The 12,413-nt window shown below is 38.2% G+C and overlaps 1 protein-coding gene across 2 annotated transcripts in view; it reads left to right on the top strand.

Annotated features, from left to right (window-relative positions):
- The window catches only part of Aco1 (aconitase 1), a 65,853-nt gene that overhangs the window by 22,242 nt on the left and 31,198 nt on the right, over positions 1–12,413 (top strand). For both annotated transcript variants that reach the window (XM_087183394.1, NM_001310240.1), the window contains 3 exons: positions 980–1,105; positions 2,924–3,092; positions 4,024–4,161. In XM_087183394.1, coding sequence (XP_087039520.1) covers positions 1,009–1,105; positions 2,924–3,092; positions 4,024–4,161 — 404 coding nt within the window. In that variant the 5' untranslated portion in view covers positions 980–1,008. The remainder of the gene's footprint in view (positions 1–979; positions 1,106–2,923; positions 3,093–4,023; positions 4,162–12,413) is intronic.

Genomic DNA, 12,413 nt, shown 5'->3' with positions numbered 1-12,413 from the left:
CTCACTAATAGTCCTTTCCTATACATGGTATTTTTTCACTTTATAGTAATATAATAATCCTTCCATATTGGTCATTCCATAAATATATTGGATATCCAAATAATATTTACTCATACAAGCAAAGAAAAATTAAATATTCTTATCTTCAAATTAAGAATATTAAGGAGTAAAGGTATTTTGACCAAGAGGTAGGACCAGAAAGCAAATCTTCTGACTGCCACTCCAGAGTGCTTTGCGCTAAGTTGTGTAGTTTAAGTCACCCTTTGTGTGTTGGGGGCCAGAAACAGTGTCTTGCCTTGTTCACCACCGGTAGTTTGTAAAATGTTATCTGAGAAGTCCTACCTACAGCTAAGTTACAGGGCCCCCTACAAAAATATATGGGGTGTCTTGGCCTTTATTCCATCATAGAATATTTCAAAGATTTCTTGATGGCAACGTACTGTTACTACAGTAGGCAAAAGTAAATCAGGAAGGGTTTAAAGAATGATGTTCACGTTATTAAAAGTGCTGCAGAGATTGTTAAAATAGAAAAACATACAGGACAGAAAATGGCTACTCTTGAGTCCCCACTTTGGAAGTTCAAGTTTTATATAATTTTATAATGTTCCTTGGAATGGATTCTTATCTCCTTCTAAGCAGGACATGAGTCCAGCTCAGAAGTCTGTTCATATATTCAAAATTTATTGTGAGAGCATCTTTCATTTCTTTTTACTTTGTCTTATCCATGGAAGAATGTTGGGGAATTGTAGAAAGAAGACAAAAGAAATTTGAGATTATGTGCTGTCTTGAGAGGAATGCTGGCTTTCACTGTAGCTTCACAGAAGTCTATTTCATTGGCTAAGAATATCATTATTGTATTTAAGTCCCACTACCCCCTATTTTGAAGAGATAACAAGTGATTTTTTTAAATTACATGTGAGGCATTGTTAAAGTAGGCCCAATCTCCAAAGTAAAACTTAAGTGTTCTCTTCTTTTTCAGGGACACAAGGACACGTGACCATCGGAAATATGAAGAACCCATTTGCACATCTGGCTGAGCCCTTGGATCCTGCACAACCAGGAAAGAAATTCTTTAATTTAAATAAATTGGAGGATTCAAGATATGGTAAGTGTATGACTCTGTGATGTAATTGCTTTGATAACAGTTCATATTAGATTCCAATTGCATAATAATTCAGCTATGTGGTTAATTAGCCTTTAGGAGAGCTGGAAGAGGGAGTAACAAAGAATAGGTGAATGTTCTTGAATAAGTGCACACACTCACCATATGCACCACACACACCCACACACCACCCCTTTATTATACTTGTTTTTAAGTAGTTAATGATGATAATGTACATGAACATTTATATAACACATCATAGAATATGAAGTGTTTGTACATACGTATTTTATGTGAATAACCATAGGGGTCATGTTTGTAAGATAAAAGAAGTCTTCAGGATGTTGAGTCCCAGAGAGAGAGTAACACATGCTCAAATAACATGAATGTGGGCAGCAGAAGAGGACAAGAATAGAAGGCTTATTTATTCCTGTATGTATTCTACCGTTAGTGTCTTTTCTAAATAATATTGGTAAGGAATTTTCATATAAAGGTGAAAGTTCTATTTTGTAATTAAACAAAGTAGACTTTCTTCTGAATTATCATTGCTTTATCTTAGAAACTAGCTACTATGTGGCCATGCTACTTGATGTTTAGGATTTTATTTCCTTGGATATATGTGTGTGCCTGTGGGCTTAATTACAATAATTGTAAAAGTTACTTTCTCATTTTTTAAGCATTAGTTTTCGTAGGAAATATTACTTTATGTGCTTATATTTATAAAAATATGTATTACCCTGTGGGGAAAGAGTAACCTTACTCCACTACTGGTGGGAGTGTAGACTGGTACAATCACTGTGGAAATCAGTATGGAGATACCTCAAAGAACTAGGACTGGAGGTCCCATTTGACCCAGCTATTTCCCTGCTGGGTATCTTCCCCAAAGAATTAAAAGAATCATACCACAGTGATATATGTCTACCCATGTTCATAGCAGCACAGTTTGTAATAGCTAAAACTTGGAAACAACCCAATTGCCCATCAACTGGAGACTAGATAAAGAAAATGTGGTTTTTTATAAAATGGAGTATTACTCAGCCATAAAGAACAAGAAACTAGAGACATTTATAGCTAAATGGATGCACACTGAGGCAGTACTTTTAAGTGAAATAAATAGGACACGTGTAAATACTGAATAGTTTCTCTAGTGTGAGAAACTGAAAGTGTAAATAAGGACTAAAAGGTATAGATATAGATAATGTGAAATAGGAAGAAAAGGTGTAAAGGGAAAGGGGAAGTGGGAGGGGTAGGGAAAAAGAAAGAAGGGAATGGAATTAATATGAGAAAAAGAAAAAATGGAAACAAAGTCTTTGTAAATAGGGAGGGATGGAGGGGTTGAAGGGAGGGCAGGGAAATGGGGAAAAAATAAGAACTAAGATGGGTTATGTAAAGATGCAAATTTCCAATGATGAAAGTCATTATATTATATACCTTAAATGTACCAATAAAATTAATTTAAAAAAAAAAATATATATATATATGTATGTATGTATATAACCTGGTAATGTAATACAGTGAATAGCTAGATTGACAGTGAGATGTGATGACTTTCTGTTCTTGGAATTCAAGGGAAGGCAACCATTTAATATGAAAAAAATAAACTGTATTAGTTTGTTTTTACCTGGTCTGTATTTTCTGCTGCTGAATGTTTCTTCTACCTATTCATTATAAACTGTCAATTATTTTGCTCTCTTTTCCTGTTGGAAGAATAATCTGATGCCTTGTATCTACTTTATATACATACTGACTTTAAGGAAATCTCTTATAATAAGGTGTCTCATGTTTTTGCTTGTGTTATAACGCTTTGTCCTTTATTCTCAGGACGCTTACCGTTTTCTATCAGAGTTCTCCTGGAGGCAGCCATTCGGAACTGTGATGAGTTTTTGGTGAAGAAAAATGACATTGAAAATATTCTAAATTGGAATGTCATGCAGCATAAGAACATAGAAGTGCCATTTAAACCTTCCCGTGTCATTCTGCAAGATTTTACGTGAGCCTAATGTCACTTCTCTTTCTTCTGCCTTCTTTGTCAATCTTTCAAGAAAGTTTTTTTTTTTAACAAGCAAAAATGCTCTGTGATGACTGTATAATTTACCACCCAATATTCAGACACTTTGGAAAGCAAAAGAAGGCTCTTGTCTATGGCAGCAAAAGTAAACTTGGATTATTTGAGGCAACCTCACCTTTTCCAGTCATTTTTCCAAAGTCATTGTCCTTTGTCTTGAGCATCCTATTCCTCCATGAGAAAAATACCTTGAAGTGGTACTGGCCTTGAAACTTGCCTGGCGACCAGGTTTCAAACAGTTGCACTTGGACACTGCTGTAGCCTGTGAGGGGGGTAATGTATTTCACTAGGCCTTACTCTTTGGCCTCAGCTCACATCCTGCTAGTCATAGGATCCCTGCCTGCCATCATGGCTTCTTTTCTGAGACATGATCTATTTTTAAGTGATGTTATTATACTCCTTCCAGAGACATAATTTTATTTTTCCAGAGGAAAATCACACAAATTTTACACTTTTAAAACAATATACTTTTTAACAGGCTGGCATTGGAGGTGTGATCTGTCTGTCTTCTCCAGGGGTTTATCCACTCACCTTGTGAATGGGAAGCGTTCATGGCAGGAAAACTTCCCAGGGGTGAATGTGCCAGCTTTTCCATTTTCTCTCCTTAGGCCATAGTTGTCATTAAACTTAATATAGTGGTAAAATTGTGTTTAGAGATTCCACTTAGTCATAGCACTTATTACCTATGCAATTCCGTTGCTCAAAGAAATATGCTTGTAACTTTCACTTTTACATCACTTGTTAGCTGCTCTGATGACATGATCCCCGGTCAGTGTTGTCAGCGGTGGCAGAAGTTGCAGATTCCAATTATATGTGTTTAAGGCTTGTTTTCCACGCTCTCTCCTCCTTTTCTCAGGGGTGTGCCAGCTGTAGTTGACTTTGCTGCAATGCGTGATGCCGTGAAGAAGTTAGGAGGCGATCCTGAGAAAATAAACCCCATCTGTCCTGCTGATCTTGTAATTGATCATTCCATCCAGGTCGATTTCAGCAGAAGGTGAGGAGGAATTAAGATGAATTCCTACGTTTTCTGCAGTATCTTAGCATACGCTTTTTTTTATGTGTATATGTACTTAAAAGAAGAAAATCTTTAAATTTTATCATCAGGAAAATTCAAAATTAATAGAGATTTTCTAATGAATATTTTTTAAAGGAGTGTTTTCTTTAAAAGCTCTTTTTGCTTGTGTGTTTCTTTGTTGGGTAGGATTGAATCTAGCTTGAACTCTGAGTAGAAACATACACATTAAGTTCTGTAACAAGAGCTTATCAGTGCTAGTGCATGTTTTACTTTTTTATTCACTGGAGTACTTTTATTCACTGGCACTCTATTCCTTTTTTGATCACATGTAACTGTTTCATAATTGGCTATGTGTAACTTTCCAAGTGTGTTTCCAAAATGCCAATCCTTTTCTTTTCCTTTGTTTCTTCTTCTGTTGTTGGAGTAGGATTTCTTCTTTCTTGCCACAACCCTGCCTGTCTTTTATGGCCAGTTTAAATCCTCTTCTGTTAAGAATCCCTCACTCTCTACCCTACATCAAGCTTGACTTGCTAGACTAAGGGTCTGTGGTGGACCTTTAGTCCTTGGAGGAAAGGTGTTACTCAAGTTGCTTTGGTTGGTAGACTTTTGGCTTCCCCGAAGCAAGAGCTGAGCATGTAATAGACACTTAACACATAACCTTGAAGTTATCTTTGGTCCCAATGAGAATCTTGATAGCCAAGTTAAGGGGCAAGTGGAAAACCTCAAATCTCTAAGGATGGTTGGGTTTCTCTTTTTAAACCTGTCAACTCACTCTTGCTTTCCAAAGATGGAGGTATTAAAATGTCTTAATAAAGAAAGCCTTTTACAAAGGAGAAAATTGAACATGTGGTTATAAACTATCAGCTTAGTCCTGATCTCTTAATAAACCTTTAACTACTTCTTAAGCAAATTATATGTAGCATTGGTGATCCTAGCTCATTGACAAGATAACTGTCTAAAATCTGTGAGACTAAGAGTCAAGTAATAATGGTCAGTTTTCCTGACACAAGCTTTTACCCCTCAATCTCATTTTCCAAATTGAAAGTATTGAGAATGAGTCTTTGGATTAAAATGGCATTAGGAGATTAAAACTATTATTGTACATTCCCAGTCCCCTCCAAGGTACACAAAAAAAGCATAAAAAGTGTTAAAAATATTCAACATTTGAATCCAAGTGAAGCATTTCAGTGATTTGATAGAACTCAAAAGACTACCCAGTGATGTTAAACTTGAGAAAAAAGAAACCAGGAATTAAACTTGAGGAAAAAGAAGTCAGTCCTCTTTGCCCTCACAGTGGTAGAGACAGGTGGGAGTAAGATAAAGCAGAAACTCTACTGTTTGTCCTTTACTGCAAAAGGTGGTTTGCACCATCACACCGTGAAGATTTCAGTGTAAAGGTAGGCATGGTGACAAACTTGTGTAATTGCAGCACTTGAGGAGGCTGAGGCAAGAGGATTGCAAGTTTGAGTCCAGCCTGGGCAACTTAGTAACGTGGTGAGACTTGGTCTCAAAATACAAAATATTAAAAGAGAGGAGGGGCATTGGGGCTGAAGATGTAGTTCAGTGTGAGGGTCCTGGGTTCAATCTCCAGTATTCCAACAACAATAATAAAAATCAGCTAAAGAAAAGTTGTGTATTTCATAATAAAAGGAAATGCACATGGTAAATAGTATATAAAGTCTTTTTAATCTTAGAAGTAATGAAAAATTAAATAAGTATTTGAGGTACCCTTTTCTCTTATCAGTGTTAAGATTAGAAAATAATTGTGAAAGTGTCATGAGAAAGACACTTTTGTACACTGCTGATAGACTGTAAATTAGAAATGATAGAAGTGCTGTATAGTAAGACCTTAGACATTTCAATATCCCTTGGCCTAGAATTTCTGCTTCCAAGCAAACTTTTTAGTAAATATCTGAAATTCAGAAAAAGCTTTGTGGCCAGTAATGTTTATTAAAGTCCTATTTATAAATGAAAGCCTAGAAACATTATAAATGTCCAATAAAGGTGAATGATTTATTACATTACAGTAATCCTGAAAGTGAACTATTAGGTAATCTATTGATTATATTTATAAAGTACTTAATAATACTTAGAATAGGTCTGTATTGTAGCCTAATGTGCCAGATGCTGAATTGCGTATGTATTGAGTAATCGCAGCTAAATCTAAGGTTATGCAGTAATTAAAAGATTGAAAAAAGGTGTCTAGGGCTGGGGATGTAGCTCAGTTGTGCTGTGCCTTCCTGGCAAGTGCAAGATCCTGAGTTCTATTCCTGGTTGCGGGGGGTGGGGGGGGGATCCAAACTGCAAAACAATTATCTCTGAACCCAGTCTTTATTTTTTACAATATAAAAAGGTATTATTTTGATATGTATTTACTTATTTATTTATTTTGTGGTACTGGGATTGAATTCAGGGCTTCTTCACTGAGCTACATTCCAGCCCTTTTTAAAAATTTTAAATTTTAAGACAGGTTCTCACTAAGTTGCCTAGGCTAAGCTCAAACTTTTGGTCCTCCTGCCTCAGCCTCCCAGAGTGCTGGGATTAGAGGTGTCCACCATCCTACCTGGCTGTTTTGATCATTTTACAAAGTCATTTTAAAAAGTCACTCAAAGGAAAATAAAACTGCCTTTGTTTACCTCCCTGGAGATTGAAGTGGTTTCTCTACACACTCAAGGTGAATTTAGAGAACGATCATTCTCCAGTTAATATTGCAAGTGTCTAAACCAGATAAACCTGGGATAAAGAAAAATATGCTTTGTCCCCCAAGTTGAAGTTCCTGAAATAAACAGTTTGAATATTTGCCAACTTTCCCTTTCCTTTGGAGTCTGACACCATCCTTAGGCACCATAATGTCTCTTATTTCTCCCTCACTCTCTCTCTCTCTCCCTCTCCCTCTCCCTCCTCCTCCCCTCTCTCTCTTTCCTGCCCTGCCCCATTTTTCTCCCTTTAAGTCACACAAGCTCAAGCTAATATATTGATTTCAAAAGGAAAAATTTTAAATATAGACATAAAATGTTACCTTTTCTGAGAGTATTTCCTAAATTCCCACTTTGGAAGTTATAAAAAAGTAGCTTCACTCTGAAAAGAGAGATTGAAGATGATATCAGAAAATGGACAGACATCCCCTGCTCCTGGGTACGAAGGATTAATATAGTGAAAATGGCCATACTTCCAAAACTGCTCTATAGATTTAATGCAATTCCAATTGAGATCCCAGCAGCATACTTCATAGACCTTGAGAAAATAATCCAAAAATTCATTTGGAATAAGAAGAGACCCAGAATAGCAAAAGCAATTCTAGGTAACAGAGACATGGCAGGGGGTATCACAATCCCCAACCTGCAACTCTACTACAAAGCTACTGTGATAAAAACAGCATGGTACTGGCAAAGAAACAGGCTTGAGGACCAGTGGAACAGATTAGAAGATGCAGAAACAATGCCAGACACACCCAGCTATCTGATCTTCGATAAAGGAGCCAAACACCCTCACTGGAGGAAAGATAGCCTCTTTAATAAATGGTGCTGGAAAAATTGGGCTTCAACTTGCCAAAGATTAAAACTAGACCTGTATCTCTCACCATGCACTAAACTAAACTCAAAATGGATTAAAGATCTAAATATTAAAATAGAAACTCTGAACCAGTTGGAACAGAGGTTAGGTAGAACCCTTGAAGACATCGGTGTAGGAAAAGATTTTATGAACAAAACCTCAGTTGCCCGTGAACTAGCACAAACAATCACCAAATGGGATCTCTTCTTATTAAAAAGCTTCTGCACAGCAAGAGAAACCACCAGCAGTGTGAAGAGACAATCCACAATGTGGGAAAACATCTTCACCTGCTCTTCCTCAGACAAAGGTCTACTATCTCGAATCTATAAAGAACTTAAAAAGATCAGATCTCCCAAATTTAAAGACCCAATCCAAAAATGGGCATCTGAAATGAACAGACATTTCTCAGACAAAGAAGTAGAAATAGCAAATAAATACATGAAAAAATGTTCAACGTCACTGGTCATTCGAGAGATGCAAATGAAAACAATGCTGAGATTCCACTTCACTCCAGAAAGAATGGCTGCTATCATGAAATCAACCAATAACAAATGATGACGGGGCTGTGGGGAAAGAAGAACCCTGCTCCACTGCTGGTGGGAGTGTAGACTGGTGCAAGCACTGTGGAAATCAGTATGGAGATACCTCAAAGAACTAGGATTGGAAGTCCCATTTGACCCTGCTATTCCACTGCTGGGGATCTTCCCCAAAGAATTAAAAGAATCATACCACAGTGATATATGTGCACCCATGTTCATAGCAGCGCAGTTTGTAATAGCTAAAACTTGGAAACAGCCCAAATGCCCATCAACTGGAGACTGGATAAAGAAAATGGTTTTTTTATAAAATGGAGTACTACTCAGCCATAAAAAATGAGAAATTAGAGACATTTATAGCTAAGTGGATGCACATTGAGGCAATACTCGTAAGTGAAATAAATAGGACACAGATGTGTAAATACTGAATAGTTTCTCTGGTGTGAGAAACTGAAAGTGTAAATAAGGACTAAGTGTATAATAGGTAATGTGAAATAGGAAGAAAAGGGGCAAAGGGGAAGGAAGTGGGAGGGCTAAGGGAAAGGCTAGAAGGGAATGGGATTAATATGAGAAAATGGAAAAATAGGAACAAAATCTTTGTAAATAGGGAGGGCTGGAGGGGTCGAAGGGAGGGCTGGGCAAAGGTGAAAAACAAGAACCAAGAGAGACTATGTAAAGGTGCAAATTTCCAATGATGAATGTCATTATATTGTATACCTAAAATGTACCAATTATTAGAATGAATAATCAATAATGTAAAATAGGAAGAAAAGGTCCAAAGGGGTTGAGGTAGTGGGAGGCACAGGGGAAAGGAAAGAAGGGAAAGGAAAAAATGATGAGAAATGGAAAAAATGGAAATAAAGTCTTTGTAAATAGGGAAGGGTGGAGGGCGTGAAGGGAGGGCTAGGAATGGGGAAAAAATAAGAACCAAGATGCATTATATAAAGGTACAATTCCCAACGAGAAATGTAATTGTGTTGTATACCTACAATGTACCAATAAAAGAATTTAATACAAAAAAAAAACGTAGCCTCATAAAATCATAGCCAACTCTACCTTCTTGAAGAATAATTGATGTTGGTTTTAATCTTCGTTTCCCTGGCCTAGACAGTGAAAGTACTGATGAGGACAGAATTGTAATTGTTTTTATGACTCAAGTCTGTTGACTCAGAAAGCACATAATGCATCTTGGTTATCACCAAGTTCACCATGATTTTTTTTTTTCCTCTAGATCTTGTCTTCCATTAGTTCTGGTTCCAAATTTGTATGGGCCCTTTTGATTTACACTATGGTACTGAAAATTTTATTATGAAAAAAGCTAAATCCAGGGTTAACTGCTCAACATGCATATCAAATCTACTGAACATACGTATGTGTGCACACATATATGTGTATGTATGTATGTATAATTAGAACATTTCTATTAGGAATGTTTTCATTGGTGGTGTTAGGAGTTTTCATTTTTGTTTCTTGAGTTTTGGTTTTGCAATTTGACCTCCTGGTCTCTTTCCTCAATTTTTAAGGGATTAAATATGATGTGTCTCAACCTACATGGACTGTGTGCTATGGGCCTATTTCTAGCTCTGTTCCAGAAATGAGCTAGAAAAACTGGGTAAGGGGTGGTAGGGTGGCATGCTTTTCAGTTAATTGTTTCTAAGCTTGTTGCCTGGCTTGAGTAATATCATTTGGTTTCACAGCATCTCTAGGAATTGAGTATCTAACATATTATTGTAATGTTTTACTTTTTAAAAGTCCTAACAAGAATATCACAATTTCTGACCAGATCTCATGAATGTAAAATCTGTCTTCTCTAAATATTGTGAATTTTAAAACACTATTCAGTGTAATTCTCAGGAACTATGAACTGTGTATAAATGTGAATTCAAATTATATAACTAAAAGGAATTTATCCCTTTAGTCTGAGAGGTCATTTACATTCGGAAACCATATTAAAAGTTCACTAAAGTCAAAAGTTCACTAGAGTCAGGTGTGATAGTCCACTCCTGTAATCTCAGTACTCAGGACGTTGAGGCAGGAGGATTGCCATGAGTTCCAGGCCAGCCTGGCTCTGCTACCCCACACCCTCTCCTTAGGTTTTGATGGCCATATGCTACCCATGTCACATATCTCCCCCTAAACTTAAAAAGTGCAAAAATCATTCTTTGTTTGAAGGCCAAGCATATACAGCCATTGGGCTGAATTTGGCCCATGGCCTATAATTTGGAGACTCCTGCTCTAATGCAGTCTCAGGAATTGATTTCATTAAAGCAACTAACACTTACAATGGAGAATATTCACAGCAAGAGGAAAAATCCCTCAGTATGGTAGCTTAAGGAGAAAACATTTATTTTGGACTACAGTTTGTAGAGGTTTCACCCCACAGTCAGCTGACTCCAAGGCAGAACAATGTGGCAGAGAGGCATCTCAGAGGAGAACCAGCCTGTGACAGGGCAGGCAGAGGGCAGCGAAGTAGGAGGAGGAGGAGGGGGAGAGGGGGAGGAGGAGGAGGAGGACGAGGAGGAGGAGGAGGAGAAAGCAGAGAAAGCTTGCCTTTCTCTGCCTTTATATTCCATCCAGGCTACAAGCCTATTTTTTGGTACCACCCATACCCAGGGTGGGGCTCCCGTTATCTACACTCTTAATTCACATTCACACACCCTAACCCCCCACCTTTGAAACTCCCCACCTATGACCACATGAGGCTTTGGGAGTGATCTAGATACAAGCCATAACATTCCACCTCTGGCCCCCCAAATACTCCTAATCTCTTTATGCAAAAGGCATTTAGTCCATCTCTAAGAGTTTCCAAAATCCTAAACAGTTTCCAAAATCCTAACATTGCTGAAAAGTCCAAGTCCAAAGTCTCCTCTGACATTTAGGGCAACTCTTAGTTGCTAGGCCCTGTACAAATGAAAAGAAAATTAAACACTTACAACATACAATGGTACAAAATAAACATTTCCATTCCAAATAGGGGTATGGAAAGGAATGGGAGCAAAACAAGACCAAAATCTAGCAAGGCAAATATTAAGTCCCATAGTTCTGTGTCAAACATCCAGGATAATCGGTGGCAAGATGTGAACACCAAAGGGCTTGGGTGGCTCCACCTCTATAGCACTGGCAGTGGTTGCAGCTTCCATGGCATCTCTCTTGGGCCAACTTTGCTCATGTTGTGCAGCTTTCCTCAGCCAGTCCACATTCCTGGCTTCTGCAAACTCTGGAATCTCCATAGCACCTTCAGCTTCACACTCACAGCTTCATGCACTGCCCTCTAGGGGCCACAATGCCTAGCCTTCCAGGCCTTTTTCTGCAATCAGGGTGGAAGCCTTCCTGTCCCTACAACTCTTGGATTCTGCTTATGCCTAAAACCAGCATCACGTGGATGACATCAAGGTCTGCCACCAGCTAGAGTAGTAGTCAGGTTTCCTTCTCTTTTGGCTGCAGGGGTCAAATACCTGGATTGCTGAGCTCTGAACCCAATCCTGAGGGGAAAAAATTCCCTGGGCTGCAACCATTCTGGAACATGGTGCCCTGGGGCTCTTTTCTCAAAGCATAGTCTTTCACCTTTGCAGTTTTGAGGCTTTAAAGGGTAGAACCCTGCTAGTTCTTGTGATGCCCTCAGGCCATCTTTTTCTATTGTCCTCTTCTGAAATGCTTGGCTTTTTATTACTAATCTTTTCAGCAACCAAGTTCGCCTCTGTTCCATCCTTACAGAGTGCAACTTTTCTGGAGCTTTCTGGCCAAGCACACAAAATTTTAAATCATTCTGTTGGCTGTTTGCTCATGGTTCTCAATATAAATCTGTCTAAAGGCCCCCAACAGTAGCCATTCCATGACCTCAACATTAGAATGCCTTGAAATTTCTTCCACACAATTAGTCAGCTGCACTTAATCTCAGTGTCAGACAAAGTTTCTGGTCATGTGCAAAATGCAGACAAATTTTCTGCCAAAGCTTAGCACATATGGTCTGGAGTCCAACAGCCTATGCAGTCCTTGTTCCTAAGAGAACCCTCCTGAGCCTGGTCTTTATCAGCAGCATCTCTATCAGTATTCTGGTCTTCTGACCTATGACCAGAATCTCCCATCAAGTTCAGTTTACAGCATTCCAGGGCTGCTTCTTCAGCCTTCATCTCCAAACCTTTC

Source organism: Heterocephalus glaber, unplaced genomic scaffold (genome assembly GCF_053883595.1).
Source record: "Heterocephalus glaber isolate CG9 unplaced genomic scaffold, H.glaber_assembly_v1.0 deba00001481, whole genome shotgun sequence".
In the NCBI taxonomy this organism is placed as follows: domain Eukaryota; kingdom Metazoa; phylum Chordata; class Mammalia; order Rodentia; family Bathyergidae; genus Heterocephalus; species Heterocephalus glaber.
This window is presented reverse-complemented; position numbering and strand designations above follow the sequence as displayed.